The 16,645-nt window shown below is 44.0% G+C and overlaps 1 protein-coding gene across 2 annotated transcripts in view; it reads left to right on the top strand.

Moving 5' to 3' along the window:
* The first annotated feature begins 803 nt into the window (after window positions 1–803).
* CAV1 (caveolin 1) overlaps window positions 804–16,645 on the top strand; it is a 49,666-nt gene continuing 33,824 nt past the window's right edge. The window contains exons 1-2 of one of the 2 annotated variants that reach the window (XM_060777685.2): window positions 804–957; window positions 4,931–5,095. In XM_060777685.2, the coding sequence (XP_060633668.1) occupies window positions 928–957; window positions 4,931–5,095 (195 nt within the window). In that variant the 5' untranslated portion in view covers window positions 804–927. Of the gene's footprint in view, window positions 958–1,299; window positions 1,383–4,930; window positions 5,096–16,645 lie in introns of those variants that run through there. The other variant, XM_060777686.2, reaches the window with a different exon arrangement.

The raw sequence follows: 16,645 nt of genomic DNA, 5'->3' as shown, positions 1-16,645 counted from the left end.
AAGGTGCGTCAAGCCAACCCCGACCAGGACCGCCTTCCACCTGGAAACCAATGCCCTCACTGTGGGAGAAGATGCAGATCAAGAATAGGGCTCCACAGTCATCTAGGGACCCACTGCCAGGACATTGATCTTGGAAGACTATCCTACTCAGAGGAGGGATCGCCTAATAAGTTAAGTAAGCACATCAACACTGATAATGAAACAAGAAAGACTGGGTCCCCTTAAGCATAAAGAAATTACATATATTAGAAACCATTACTTTATTTTCCAGTTCACCAAACTGGGCCACAGCAACGAGTGGCAGGGGACGGCTAGTAAATAAATAAGTAAATAAATAGGACCACAAGTCAGCTTCCTCCCTGGAGCTTCTCATCTACCTGAAGCGGTTGCCTCACTCTCCTGCATAGGTGGGCTCTGCCAACATCAAAAGCTGGGTCATCTGAGGTGCTTTTGATTTTTTGGTCAGCACAGTTGGAAGTGCAGAGGAGAGGGCGGGAGGTTCCTTCTGTGAACGGTCCAAAACACACACAGCCAGCCTTGCAAACTATGGAAAACCTCGCCAAAGCCCCAGCAACGGCTTCCCCCGGCATGTTGTCCCCCGCAAAGCCACGCGTGTGTACTTATTTTCCAAGCAAGGCTGGCCTCAAGTTTCCCAAAAGGAAAGAGAGAGAGAGAGAGGGAGGGGAATAAAAGCAGGCGAGGAGGCAAGATCTCCATGAGATGCCCCCCAAACCCTTTCCTCCTCCTCCTCCTCCTCCCCTTCCTCCTCCAAGCCTAGAACAAGCCCTTGGCGGGTGTCCAGGCGCATAACTTGGAGAGATACCTCCCACTCGCGGGTGGGAAGGGAAAGAAGGGGGGGTTGAACACAATACACGATCTTCCTTCTTTGGGCGCTGGGAATTATAACTCGCGCCAGTCGGGGACAGCATGTCTGGGAGCAAATACGTGGACTCCGAGGTAAGAAGGACTTCGCCTTCTCTCTCTTTTTGAGTTGTTGCTGCTGCAAAGTGGATGGTTTGCTTTCGGTTCCTGGCACCTCAAGGACCTGCTCGAGCCCTCGCTGAGGACTCTTGGCTCTTCCCTTATCTCTTTCTCTCTCGCGCGTACACACACTCCCCCTCTCGCTCTCTCCTCCAAAGCTGGAACAAGACGTAAGAGAGGTGTTTGGGGTGTTTTTTTGTGTGTAAAGTATTATTTGCCTGGCTTGGTAATCCGATCTGCTGGCGGGGCACTTGTTTTCACTCCCCCCCCCCCCCTTTCCAGTCCGATATCCACTCCCTCCCCACTTACCCGCTTGGCTCTCCCTGTCCGGGCTTCTTTCTCCAACTAAACTGCAGTGGAGGAGGATTTCTAAAGGAGAGAGGAAGAGGGACTCCTTTGCAGTAAGTGCTGGAGGGAAGGGAAGAGGGAGATGGGGTGCCCTCGGGCTTCTTTGCCAATATCACTTCCCCAGTGCCAGCAGCACTCACTGGCGGGGCTGCCCTTAAAGCTTTTGGCGCCAATCTGTCCCAATTGAGTGAGGGCTCTCCTATTAGGATGTTCCATCTCTGTGGGATTGTCCCTCAGGTTAAACTCCCCGTGGCGCAATGGGTTAAACCCATTGCCGGCAGGACTGAAGACCGACAGGTCGTAGGTTCGAATCCGGAGCGAGCGCGGATGAGCTCCCTCTGTCAGCTCCGGCTCCCCATGTGGGGACATGAGAGAAGCCTCCTGCAATGGGTTAAACTCTTGTGCCGGCAGGACTGACAGGTCGTAGGTTCGAATCCGGGGACAGCGTGGATGAGCTCTCTCTGTCAGCTCCAGCTTCCCATGCGGGGACATGAGAGAAGTCTCCCGCAGTAGGTTAAACATTTTTCCCAGCAGGACTGAAGACCTGACAGGTCATACGTTCGAAACTGGGGAGAGTGTGGATGAGCTCCCTCTGGCAGCCCCAGCTCCCCATGTAGGGACATGAGAGAAGCCTCCCGCAGTGGGTTAAACATTTTTTCCGGCAGGACTGAAGACCTGACAGGTCATACGTTCGAAACTGGGGAGAGTGTGGATGAGCTCCCTCTGTCAGCTCCAGCTTCCCATGCAGGAACATGAGAGAAGTCTCCCGCAGTCGGTTAAACATTTTTCCCAGCAGGACTGAAGACCTGACAGGTTATACGTTGGAATCCGGGGTGGATGAACTCCCTCTGGCAGCCCCAGTTCCCCATGTGGGGACATGAGAGAAGCCTCCCGCAGTGGGTTAAACATTTTTCCCATCAGAATACCTGACAGGTCTACAGCTCCAGCTCCCCATGTGGGGACATGAGCGAAGCCTCCCACAAGGATGGTAAAACATCAAAATATCCGAGCACCCCCTGGGCAATGTCCTTGCAGACAGCCAATTCTCTCACACCAGAGGCGACTTGCAGTTTCTCAATTCGCTCCTGACACACACAAAACCTCTTATCCTTTCAAGTTCCTTCTCCATCTCTTTCTAAGTGTTGGTATTTGTTCCGTTTCTAAAAGTGTTCCTCCTCATTTCCACTTCGCACCCAGCGGGTGAGGCTGAGAGGTAAGGTACATCCACTGTAGAATTAAGGGACTTGGACAAGCCAATGAAGATGATGATGATGATGATTTTTTCCATGTCAAGAGTGACTTGAGAAACTGCAGGTCGCTTCTGGTGTCTTCAAAGATGTTGCCCAGGGGACACCCAGATGTTTGATGTTTTACCATCCTTGTGGGAGGCATCTCTCATGTCCATTCATGGGGAGCTTGAGTTGACAGAGGGAGCTCATCCACGCTCTCCCCAGATTCAAGCCTATGACCTGTCAGTCTTCAGTTCTGCCAGCACACCACCAGGGGCTCCTAAGATGATGATGATGCCTTATACTTCCATTTTCTTCAAGAGTTTTTAAGGGTGCATCGACATTGTGGAATTATTGCAGTTGGTTACCACTTTAACTCCCTTGGTCCCATGCTGTGGGATCCTGGGATGTGTAGTTTGGTGAGGCACCAGCACTCTTGGGCAAAGAAGGCTCAAGACCAGAGGTTCTCAACCTTTAGTTCTCCAGGTGTTTTCTGTTTGCTTCTGGAGCACACCAAGAAATAGTTTCCTAAGATCCACTGTTCAGATATCAGCCAGCAAGCCAATGTCTTAAATCAAGCTTCCTAAGAACTATAGAGACACTCACAGGGACCCCTCAGCAAGCGAGAAACCAAAAGTGGCAGGCTAAAACCACAAAGCTCAAGCCACAAAGCAAATACTGGGCAACTTGAAAAGCACTGAACAGGCTGTGCTCTGACATCATGAGATGCAGAACCAACCTTAAGAAATAGGGCCACCAAGTGGAGTCCACGACATGTGTGTGTGGAGAAGAGCAAACCACAGACCACCTATTACAATGCAGCCTGAGCCCTGCCGCATGCACAATGGAGGACCTTCTTATAGAAACACCAGAGACACTCCAAGATTTTTTACAATTTTTTGCCCCCCCCCCCCAGGATAAATAAATCCAGATGTTTTGGACTTCAGCTCCCACAACTCCTAACAGCTGGTAAACTGGTTGGGATTTCTGGGAGTTGAAGTTCAAAACAGCTGGAGAACCACAGGTTGAGGACCACAGCTCAAGACCTTGTGAAGCTACATCTCTCCTGATCCCATAGCATTGAGTCAAGGCAACTGAAGTGGTGTCCAACTGCATTCATCCCACAGTATAGATGCACACTGGGCTCTTAGCTGGGAGGGGCCTTGTATGTCCAAGATCCCAGTTGTGGGGTAGTGTATGCAGGCAGTCCACCAAAGTGTCTGCAAGGAGTCGTGGAGGAGGTTTTGTTTGCGTTTTCTGAACCCATCAAATGGAACTGCAAGGTGTGGTCAAGGAGGACTCTTTTTATCTCAACCCCAGAAAGATTCCTCTCTTCTAAAGCCCCGGGGAACCTTTTCGGGAGTTTGTTTTCCTTCTGTCCTTTGCCCTGTTGCTTCCTCTGAGCTTCCACTTGGATCAAGAAGGGCCAAGGGGCTTCTCAGCCCTTGAGAACAAAAAGAGAGAGGTTTGGAGTTGGCTTGAGAGTTGATGGAAGAGATATGAAGAGAAGGGAATGCTAAATAGATATTTAAAAGACCTAATCACACTAGAGAATGAATCCACTTTAAATCTGGTTGCTGCAGAATTCTAGGGTTTGTAGTTTAGGGGGGAGCCTTTAACAGCCTCACTAAACTACAAACCCCAGCATTCTGCAAGAGGCAGCAACCGGCTTCAAAGTGCATGCATTCTCAAGTGTGATGAGGAAAAAAGTCACTGTTGGCCGGCTTCCCATTGGGGTTAGAATCCCAGTGAGTTCTAATTCTAATTCCTGCCAATTCGGGGGGGATATAATTCGGAGTAAAGGCAGTGCCGGTCGCTTAGGATCAGGAAGCAATGTTGGAGAGGGGTGTGTGTGTTACGCGCCGGGACAGAAAGTGCCAGATTGCGTCGAGGCGCGTCTTGGAAACCGACGGATCCTTTCCTTGAGGAAAGATCCCTGGAAGGGAAGAAAGATCCAGCCCCGAGGAGACTTTGAGGGGCTGGAGGCTGGCGAAAGTGCCAAGGCTTGGGGTGCAGGGGCGGGGCGGGGCAGCGGCTGACACCCTTCCCGTCCTTTGCGCATTTGGAGAGGTCGGACCCCTGGCGGCGGCTCGGCTTGGTACCGAGGGGTGGGGTGTAGGAGGCATTTATATATGCATTCTAATCCCAGAGAGCCAGCCGTGGGGGCCTTCCCGGGATGAAGCTCCTCTCTGCTCTCTTGCCAAGCTGCTTTGGACACCCCACCACCCGGGAGTGAAACTTGCTTTGGGCTTTTTGAGCCCCGTCTCCAAGCAGCGCCTTTGCCCACCCCCGGTGCCAGCCTCTCTCCAGGAAGCAGCTCCCTCCAAGGGCTCCGGATTGAGAGCTTGATCCCCTCACTCTTTCTTTCCTAGGATTATAGCTACACCGCGCCCATCCGGGAGCAAGGCAACATCTACAAGCCCAACAACAAAGCCATGGCCGATGAGATGAACGAGAAGGAGTACCACGACGTCCACACCAAGGAGATCGACCTAGTCGACAGGGACCCCAAGCATCTCAACGACGACGTCGTCAAGGTAAGAAGCCTCCGGATCTTTTCAGTATCCCAAGCCCACCATCAACATTTTTTTCCCCTTCAAGTGAGAAAAATAAAGTGGGAAAGAAAGGGAGTTTAAGGGTCAGTGAGTGCAGTTTGACACCTTAACTGTCAAGGCTCAATGCTATGGAATCCTGGGAGCTGTAGGCTGGATCTACACTGCAATTTAAAATCCAGGTTATTTGCTTTGAACTGGATTATATGGCAGTGTAGACTCATATAATCCAGTTCAAAGCACATAATGTGGATTATCAATTTTGATGATCTGGATTATATGGCAGTGTAGACTCATATAATTCAGTTCAAAGCACATAATGTGGATTATCAATTTTGATGATCTGGATTATATGGCAATGTGGACTCATATAATCCAGTTCAAAGCACATCATGTGGATTATCAATTTTGATGATCTGGATTATATGGCAATGTGGACTCATATAATCCTGTTCAAAGCACATCATGTGGATTGTCAATTTTGATAATCTGGAATATATGGCAGTGTAGACTCATATAATGCAGTTCAAAGCATATAATGTGGATTATCAATTTTGATGATCTGGAATATATGGCAGTGTAGACACATATAATCCGGTTCAAAGCACATCATGTGGATTAGCAATTTTGATGATCTGGAATATATCGCAGTGTAGACTCATGTAATGCGGTTCAAAGCATATAATGTGGATTATCAATTTTGATGATCTGGAATATATGGCAGTGTAGACTCATATAATCCAGTTCAAAGCACATCATGTGGATTAGCAATTTTGATGATCTGGAATATATCACAGTGTAGACTCATATAATCCAGTTCAAAGCACTTCATGCGGATTATCAATTTTGATAATCTGGAATATATGGCAGTGTAGACTCATATAATCCAGTTCGAAGCACATCCTGTGGATTATCAGTTTTAATGAATCTTGATTATATGGCAGTGCAGAGACATCTGTAGTTTGGAGAGGCATCAGCACCCTTGGGCAGGGAAGGCTAAAAACCGTAGATGTACCCTGAGGCCCTTTCTACACTGCCCTATAATCCAGTTTTTCAAAGCAGATAACCCACATTATCTGACTTGAACGGGATTATATTCATCTACACTGACAGATAATCCAGTTCAAAGCAGATAAACTGGATTTTATATAGTCTGAGATTTTTTCCTGTCTCAGGAGCAACTTGAGAAACTTCAGCTGACAGATGGAAGCTCACCCCACTCCCTGGAAGCTCACTCCACTCCCCTGAGATTGCATGGGTTGTATAGGAGTTTGTGTGCTTGGTTTGGAAAATCAACAGATAAAATAGTATGATAAATTAGTAACAGGTTTAAAGATTAGGATCAACCATGTTTGTAGCTAATTATGATAACCAATGGGTCAGAATTGCATGTCCAGGTTCATTAGGTGTGTACGTGTTCATACACACAGTATGTATATATACACACCCACACACAAGGTGTGCCCCAAAATGTACTCTCTAAGGAAACTGACCACATTGGAAGTTGTATCTCTACTGTTTCTTTACAGTCTCTACCAAAATGTTGGATAATTTCATTCAGTATTGAATATATTTTGTTTTTATGAGATGGGCGGGTGATTCTGATGCATGAGCTGAAAGAGCTTCCCTGAATATAATATGCTGAATGTTGCATATTTATCCCCAATGGGGAAACTTGGCAAACTTTGAATAAATCATCAACATGTTAAGTCCAGTGAAGGAAGTATATCCTGTTGCAAGAATTAAGCTTCTTCCTGGGTTGCTGTGAGTTTTCCGGGCTGTATAGCCATGTTCCGGAAGCATTCTCTCCTGACATTTCACCCACATCTTTGACATCATTCTTAGAAGTTATGAGGTCTGTTGGAAACTAGGCAGGAGAAGTTTATATATCTGTGGAATGTCCAGGGTAGGAGAAAGAACTCTTGTCAACTTGAGGCAAGTGTGAATGTTGCAATTGGCCACCTTGATTAGCATTGAATGGCCTTGCAGTTTGAAAGACTGGCTGATTCCTGCCTGGGGGAATCCTTTGTTGGGAGGTGTTAGCTCCTATTTCCTTCTTCCTATTTACTTTCCAGTTGAGTTTTTGCTTGAGGATTTTGAGCAGTGTGGTAAACATTGACACAGAAGAACTGGGTGTGACCCTCAATTTACAATGGAATTGCCATTTCTTCAGACTCAGTTGCTCTCCTGTAAAATGTAAATGAGACTTATACAAGCATCTCAGCAACATGGATGTAAAGATTTCTGAGATTCTCAAACATTTGTGAAAAACTGCTGTAACTCTTGCACAAAAGCTATTTCTTCAGGCTCCTAAAAAGGAAAGGTCATAAAATATATTCGTCTTTCGCTGTGCCAAGATTGTGTTTAGTATTTACTATTAGAATGAAATCCAAGGCATACTTTCTGGACCATTAGATGTGTTAAGACACTTTGCAGAGCAAACATATTCAAGACTGCAGTGCTGCACAGTCTCTGAAGAATGAGAATATGCATATTACAATGAATTTTATCTGGATCACGCCATTATATAGGAATTGTATTCCCTATTCATGCACCAGCAAGGATACTACCTGGCAATTTTGCTATCTCAAAATGAAACTTGTACCTGTTTTGACTAAATATGAAAAAGATGTATTTGTACATATTCACATTAAGTATTAAGCTGGCCACAAAAAAAAGTTGTTTCTGCAGACAAAAGTCAGTGAAATTTTTTTATATATATATGGTGATTGTATGCTTTCAACTCATTTCTGAGTTATGGTAATCCTAATATGACCCCAAAATAAATTATGCATCTATAGCAACTTATGATTCTGGATTTTGTTTTGCTAATTTTTTTCCAGCAAATCTATACAACTTCAACAGGTTTAAAGATTAGGATCAGCCATGTTTGTAGCTAATTATGGTAACCAATGGGTCAGAATTGCTTGTCCAGGTTCATTGGGTGTGTGCGTGTTCATACACACAGCATGTATATATATACACACCCATACACAAGGTGTACCCCAAAAATGTAAATACACACTTATATTCTGCTATTTCTTTTTACATTTTTTTCTTTAAAAAAGAAAGATACAAGCTTAAAGGTAAAGGTAAAAGTTTTCCCCTGACATGAATTCTAGTCATGTCCAACTCGGGGGTTTGGTGCTCATCTCCATTTGTAAGCTGAAGAGCTGGTGTTGTCCATAGACACCACCAAGTCCATGTGACTGGCATGACTGCATGAAGCTGTACCTATTGATCTAGCCACAGAAGCTGTACTTATTGATCTAGTCACATTTGCGTTTTTTCAAACTACTAAGTTGGCAGAAGTTGGGGCTAACAGTAGGAGCTCAGCCGACTCCCCAGATTTGAACAGCCAACAGGGGTGACAATTTGAACATTTTCCACATACCAATAATTGAAAATCAAGATGGAATTGATGATTGTCATTAAATTATTGCCATTATATTTTTCTTTAATCTAAATGCATTGACTTAGCCGTCAAATAATCACTGTAGCCTTTATTAGCTTTAACGACTCTTACTTTAAAGCTAATAAAGCTAATGGGGAGGGCAATTCCATGCAAAATCTCTGAGATTAAGGTCATATGGGGAGGGCCTGCTCTCAGTCCCACTTCCTTCACAGGTGTGATTGGTGGGACCGAGAGACAGCGCCTTCTCAGTGGCAGCCCCTTAGCTATGGAACTCCCTCCCCAGTGAAATCAGTTTAGCCCCTTCCCTCCTGACCTTCAGAAAGAAATGGAAGACATAGCTCTGGAACCAAGCCTTTTGATAGAAACACAGTGCAATAAGATAAAATGGAATATGTGCAATCTTGACTGGAACAGCCTTGATTATGATTTCGGACTGTAGGGTGTAATAATTGTTTTTATGCTTTTTTTAATTTTTAGGCTTCTAATGTACCATGTTTCTTTGAAAATAAGACACCGTTTTATTTTTATTTTTCCTTTTATTTAAGTACGTGCAACAATCTGCATTTATGGGATGATCTCTCTGGGCTCAGTAGCAGACTGCTTGCTGAAGCTTTTCCCCTATCCCCTGGTATTTGTGTGGGGTGAGAGAGACCCATAGACTGTTGCTGGTCAGTGCTGGGGAGCAACAGCTTTACTGGTGTTTGGGGGGGGGGAGGTGAGAGAGATCCACAGACTGTTGCTGGTTGGTGCTGTGGGAGAGCGACCCACGGTGCTGAGTAAAACTGCAGCTACAGCTTTACTTCTCCCCCCTGAGGACACACAGTACCTAAAGTAAACTGTCCTGCACCTCACTTTAACTTTCAATAGCTCCTTCTATTTCTCACCTGACAGGGAGATCCGACCTTCTACGCTGCATTGCCACACCTATCACTATGTCTTATTTTGGGGTTATGGCTTATATTGCGCAAATGCTTAGAAATCCTACTACAGTTTATTTTATGAGTATGTCTTATTTTGGGGAGAACAGGGTATATATTTATTTTATTACTGTTTGTTTGATAAGGCATTGGATTGTTGCCTATTGTAAGGCTGCTCTAAGTCTCCTTCAGGAAGAGAAGGGTAGAGTATAAATACGGTAAATAAATAAATATGTGTGTGTTCTGTTCGTTTTGAGTGACATCATAACTCAAAATCCGCTGGACAAATTGCCGCCTAATTTGTCCACAAGACACCTACTAACCCAAGGAGTGACCATCACTAAAAAAACATGGATTTTGTCATTTGGGAGTTGTAGTTACTGGGATTTATAGTTCACCTACTATCAAAGAGCTTTCTGAACTCTGCCAATGATGGAATTGAACCAAACTTGGCACACAAGACTCCCATGACCAACAGAAAACACTAGAAGGGTTTGGTGAGCATTGATCTTGAGTTTTAGAGTTGTAGTTCACCTACATCCAGAGAGCACTGTGGACTCAAATAATGTTGGATATGGACCAAACTTGGCACGAATACTCCATATACCCAAATATGAACACAGATGGGGTTTAGGGGAAATAGACATTGGCATTTGGGAGTTGTAGTTACTGGGATTATAGTTCACTTACAATCAAAGAGCATTCTGAACCCCACCAACGATAAAATTGGATCAAACTTCCCACACAGAACCCCCATGACCAACAGAAAATACTGTTTTTCTAGTGGTCTTTGGCAACCCTTCTGACACACCCTTGCAATTCCCACCACCACCACCCCTTTCAGGGATCCTGACCCCCAGACTGAGAAATGATAGAAATGATGTCTTAACACTATCCAGGCCAACTCCACCAGGGCAAGAAAACATAAAGGCGTCCTGACAAAGAGCCATCCAGCCATAGGTATTGGTAGATATATATGAAACACACACACATATATGTATATGACAAATATAGTATCATAGATTTGAAAGGGACCCCTAAAAAAGGACAGTGATATGTTGCATGTTCCAGAGTAGACAAACCAGACAATCTCTACATCAACACTGACAAAGAAACAACAAGAAATACTGTTTACCCACAAGCATAAACAAATTACATATACTAGAAACCAACACTTTCTCATTACTTTGTTTTCCAGATCACCAGACTGGGCCACAGCAATGCATGGCAGAGGACGGCTAGTAAATAATAAATACATACACACGCATGCACACATATATACATAAGTGTGCCTATGAGAGAAAAAACATAGCAAGGCCATAATGTAGGTTGGGCCCTAACATTAGGCAGAGTTAAGCATGCACTACAGGCATCACTTTCTGATAAATGGGAGGAAGCAAGGTATTGGATAATAAAGGATGGTTGCTATGTTTTCCGTACTGCATCGCCTAAGTTTCTGGGCTGTTCTTGTGTGTAGTGGAATATTGTCCATGCTGCAAAATAAAACCTTTCTCATAGTTAGGGCATCTTCACTACACAGACAGACAAAAGTTGAGAGGCACTATCTTTCACCAAAAGCAGTGAAACATTAAGTGCCACAACTTAGCATTTCATAAAGAAGAAAAGGAGAACAAGTGGGGCTGAAGTGTTTGAACATTTTTTAATATTTGGTTGTTGTTTTTTTTCAGAACCTCCCTCAGCCATGAATTAATCCTTGTTTAAAGGTGTTCCATTTTGGCATTAAGATAAAACTTGACTTTTCACCAGTGCATTTGGGATCATAGCTTGATTCCATTATGGAAATTTGATATACACCATTAATATTGTTTCCAACAGAGATTTTTTTAAATCCTAATTGTATCTTAGGGATATTTCCCACCACATTTCTCTCCCCAGCCCTTTTTGGAAACTTGGGACAGTGCGTCTTTCTTTGTCAGTCTCTGCAACCATAAAAGTCCACATGTGTTGTGCTGCTAAATCCAGTATGTGTTGAGGGAAACTGTTGCTGTCTTGGGAGAAGAAAATTGTTCTTTTATTGGCTTGATCTCAGCTATTTAATGTTAACATCTTCCAAGAAGGAAGCTCACCCATCCCTTCAAAAATACAAAACAAAAACAAAAACCAGTCCCATAGTTTTAGTCCTGTTGTGTGTAAGACATGGATGTTGCTCAGCACTTGGAGAGAAAGAAACAGAAATGCTTTCTCTGGGTTTGGCGGCAGGGATTTCTGGGTAGGGCAGGAAATAACTGGAAGCTCCCACTGATTTTCTCCCATGGTAGCTAGCAATATCCCTAACCTCATCAGCAGGAACTTTTTGACCATTCCTTCTCAGCTATTCCTCCCTATTAGACTACAGTGTTGTTGTTTTTAAAGGCAGATTTTCCACAAGCAGACTGTCCAGTAAATATTCAGGCAACCATCTCTCACAAACACACTCTGGTGCACCATTGACAACATCTTTTCCATGCCACACCTGCATTTTTCCAGCTGCACATATGTCTGAACCATATTTTTTTCCCAATTGCAGATATTGTTGTGTCCAATTAGAAACTGAACAAGGTAAAACTTGTTTTTTGCCAATTTTTGTGGAATCTATGGATCATGGCCAGACTAACTTCTGGTGATCGGATGTGGTAGACCCAATATGAGATTGTTTCCAAGTGTTTTAATGTGTGAGGGGGTCTTTCTAGCTGTGTAATATTTTTTGCTGTCTGTAACTTACTCCAAGGAGAACTTTGGTTATTATAGGAAACTTTATGTGCCACTGTGGTCCTCTAGATGTGGTTGGATTGTAGTTCCCATTATACCTCATTATTGGCAGTGGAAAGTAAGTTTTAGTACAACAGCATCTAAAGGTAGACCCTATATCTCAGGATCTGATCCAAGCTTTTCTATTTATCCCAGATTATCTGGCAGTGTGGACTCATATAATCCAGTTTATAGCAGAAAACCTGGGATCAGACCCTGGGATATAGGGCCTGTCTGAAAGGGCCCTAAAGTATCTAAAGTACGCCCCCCCCCCCCCCCACACACACACACACCCTGCAGAACTAGTTAAGTCTAGTCGTGTCCGACTCTTGGGGGGGGGGGGGTTAATGCTCATCTCAATTGCTAAGCTGAAGAGCCAGCGTTGTCCGTAGACACCTCCAAGGCCATGTGGTCAGCATGACTGCATGGAGAGCAGTTTCCTTCCTGCCAAAGCGGTACCTATTGATCTACTCACATTTGCATGTTTTCAAACTGCTAGGTTGGCAGAAGCTGGAGCTAACAGTGGGAGCTCACCTTGCTCCCCGGATTCAAGCTGCCAACCTTTTGATCAGCAAGTTCAGCAGCTCAGCGCACCAGGGGGGTCCTTAACGAATTTATGAAAAGGCATTAATTCTTGACTATCAGATGTGACTGAAACCATCCTTGCCAAAACTGGTGCTAGCTCCCATCATCCATATCATCCAAGGTCATGTGGCCAGCATGACTGCATGGAGTGCAGTTACCTTCCCGCAGAAGCAGTACCTATTGATCTACTCACATTTATATGTTTTCAAACTACTAGATTGGCAGAAGCAGGGGCTTACAGCGGGAGCTCACCCTGCTCCCTGGATAGGAACCGCCAACCTTTTGGTCAGCAAATTCAGCACCTCAGTGGTTTGACCTGCTGTGCTTTTAGCAATATGTGAACAAATCTAGGTCTAATTGTAATTTCTAGTTCCAGTATTGTCATCAGCTGAATTAATTGGATTGAATTTAAATGTTGACTCATTATTCTATCATTAATTAAGTTGTCCTACTTTATTGGGGATTAATTGGGAAGGGAGGTCTGTGCCTTCAAGGTGCCTGTCGATTTACGGTGACCCCATGAATTTCATAGGGTTTTCTGGGGCGAGAAAATCTCAGAAATGGTTTTGCCATTTCCTTACTCTAAAATATAGCCTACAGCTATATTAACTAGCATTGTTATTTTCATGTGACTAAATCACATGGAACACAGTAGGGTCCTCCTTTGTGATAAGCATGTATAGGAGTGTATTGCTAATCAACCAGTCCTGTGCATCCTTACATGTACAATGAAGGTTTCAGTTGAAAGCTCTAATAAATACAATGTAAATAAAATTTTAACAGAAAGGAAGAAACCATGAACTTCAGCAAAATCTGGCTACCAGTATTTAAAAAACTCTAAAATCAGGACATTAAATAAAGAGCAACACTCAAAAAGAAGGGGAATTCCAGACAAGAATCAAATGAGGGCCAGCTAACACCTCTTAACAAAGGATTCCCCCAGACAGCAACCAGCCAGGCTTTGAAGCTGCATGGTCATACAATGCTAATCAAGCTGGCCAATTGCAACATTCACACTTGCCTCAATTAGACAAGAGTTCGTTCTCCCACCCTGGACATTCCACAGATATACAAACCCCACTTGCCTAGTTTCCAACAGACCCCTCAAGCTCTGAGGATGCTTGCCATAGATGTGGGCGAAACGTCAGGAGAGAATGCTTCTGGAACATGGCCATACAGCCTGGAAAACTCACAGCAATACAATGTAAATTACTGCAGACAAAGTTTGGGAACATTAGTTGCCAATGAATCTTGTAGCACCTTTGAGGCATGGATAGAATTTTGCTGTATGGATAAAAAGTCATATAATTACTTTTGTTGATCTCTTAGTAGTAGTATTCATCTGGAGGCTTTCTGCCAACTAGGGCTCTCAAAGTGATATGCAAAACAGAAGAAGTTAATGAAAAATATTTGTTGAAATTAGAACAAATATTTGTTGAAATTAGACTAAACATTAGTTTTGAATTTGCATAACAGCACCTATGCCTAAGATTGCAAATTCCAAGTAGGCTTATACAGAGGGAGAGGTCTTTTCAGATATCCTGGCTCAGCATTTTAATTTGACATGGAACCAAAATGGATGTTAATTTGTTCCCAAGATTTCTAACATGTGGACTTTAAAGCATGTACCAGTCAACAACCTGACCTCCACATTTTGTACAGACTGAAGCTTTTGAATTTTTTTTCAAGGACAGCCAGTATAGACTACAATAGCCTAATCTAAAGTGATTAAGGCATACATCTGAATCTTAATTCAGTACGCAGATGATGTCCAACTCTATCACTCTTTTCCACCTGCCACTAAGGAGGCTGTTCAGGTCATGAACCGGTGCTTGGCCGCTATCTCGGACTGGATGAGGGACAACAGATTGAAACTAAATCCAGACAAGACAGAGGTACTCCTGGTCAGTCGTAAGACCGAACAGGGTACGGGGTTACAGCCTGTGCTAGACGGGGTCACACTCCCCCTAAAAGCTCAGGTACGCAGTCTGGGAGTTCTCCTGGATTCATCGCTGAGCCTGGAACCCCAGGTCTCAGCGGTGGTCAGGGGAGCTTTCGCACAATTAAAACTTGTGCGCCAGCTGCGTCCGTACCTTGGGAGGGCTGACTTGGCCACGGTAGTACACGCTTTGGTTACATCCCGCTTAGATTACTGCAACGCTCTCTACGTGGGGTTGCCTTTGAAGACTGCCCGGAAGCTGCAGCAAGTCCAACGCGCGGCAGCCAGATTACTAACGGGGGCTGGGTACAGGGAGCACACCACTCCGCTGTTACGACAGCTCCACTGGCTGCCAATTAGCTTCCGAGCACAATTCAAAGTGCTGGTGTTGACCTATAAAGCCCTAAACGACTCCGTCCCTGTTTACCTCTCCGAATGTATTCTCCCCTACGAACCATCAAGATTACTAAGATCATCTGGAGAGGCCCTGCTCTTGGTCCCACCAGCCTCGCAAGTGCGCCTGGTGGGGACGAGGGACAGGGCCTTCTCGGTGGTGGCTCTGCGACTCTGAAACTCTCTCCCTCTGGAGGCCAGAACTGCCCCATCCATCCTAACATTTAGGAAACGGGTGAAGACGTGGCTGTGGAGTCAGGCCTTCGAGGAATGAGACAACACCATAGGACTCTGGATGGAAGTGGATATACATCCATCTTAATAGGACGACTGACCACTGTAGTTTTATATTTAGTGTATTTTAAAGTTGATGTGTAATTTGTGATATATGATATTTTAATGAATGTATATGTTTTATGGCTGTAAACCGGGCTGAGTCCCTCAACAAGGTTGAGAAGCTCGGTATACATAACTGTGAAACAAATTAATTGTTTAGAATCTTTTAAAGAATTCTATGTATGTTGCCAAAATTGCACACTCTTGAAGCCTTGTAAAGAACACCTGTACTCAGAATGCTTAGGGGGGAAATTAAGAAATGGAACCCTTAAAATGCTCAAGTTAAGATTGCGCATGTCTGGTGATCCTAAATGCCAAGTGGCATGGAAATCCAAGAACATATAATGGAGCACCCTGGAAAAGTAGATAGCTATTCTCCTGGATCAGAACACCCTAACCTGCAATAATTTGTTTGTAGATTCCTATTTGGGTTTCTATTTTCAAAATCATGGAATCAAACAGACTGACAGATATCCCCAGCTCCATGTCAGAAATAGAGGATATATAATTAAATAACTTGGCACCAGGGATCTTTTGTAGCTCTCTCCAGTCTTGTAAATGCCAATTCCAACAAATCTGGGTCAATGGAAACTACTGTCAGGGCCCATCTGGATCAGGCAAATCATGGACAAGATCCATCCTTGGCAGAGCCACGTCATGCTGCAGATGTGATGGCCAAGGGTGATGTCATCCTTATTGCACTTCAAGATCCAAGATTTGATAGACTTTCTGCAACCCAGTCAGATATTAGAAAAGTGCCTTTTTAAAAACTACAGCTACCAGAATTACTGGCTTCAGGGGCGGGGTCAGAGTTGTGGTTCAAAAAGTAACTTTTCTGAGTTGTGAACCCATTCTATTTAAAAATCATGAGAAAATTAGTTGTATGAAAAAGCATATGAAATTCCAGCTGTCTAGTATGTTTGCTAGATCTGATCTTCTAGGGTTTCTAGGCACTTTTGCTGAATCTGAGTTTGGGCTCAACCCATTGAATACCTGCATTCTAAAGTATTAGTAGTAGAAGTAGTAGTAGTAGTAATCTTTTATTTGTATACTGCCCTATCTCCCCAAAGGGACTCAGAGCAGTTTCCAGCATAGCTAAAGCACTGCAATTACTAACAAAAAAACCATACAAAATAATCATTATGAAACATAGACATTATACTATATAACAGTATTAGCATTTGTGTTTTAATATTTGTTCT

This window comes from Anolis sagrei, chromosome 5, assembly GCF_037176765.1.
Source record: "Anolis sagrei isolate rAnoSag1 chromosome 5, rAnoSag1.mat, whole genome shotgun sequence".
In the NCBI taxonomy this organism is placed as follows: domain Eukaryota; kingdom Metazoa; phylum Chordata; class Lepidosauria; order Squamata; family Dactyloidae; genus Anolis; species Anolis sagrei.
Note: the sequence above shows the minus strand (reverse complement) of the source record. Positions and strands in the feature narration are given on the sequence as shown.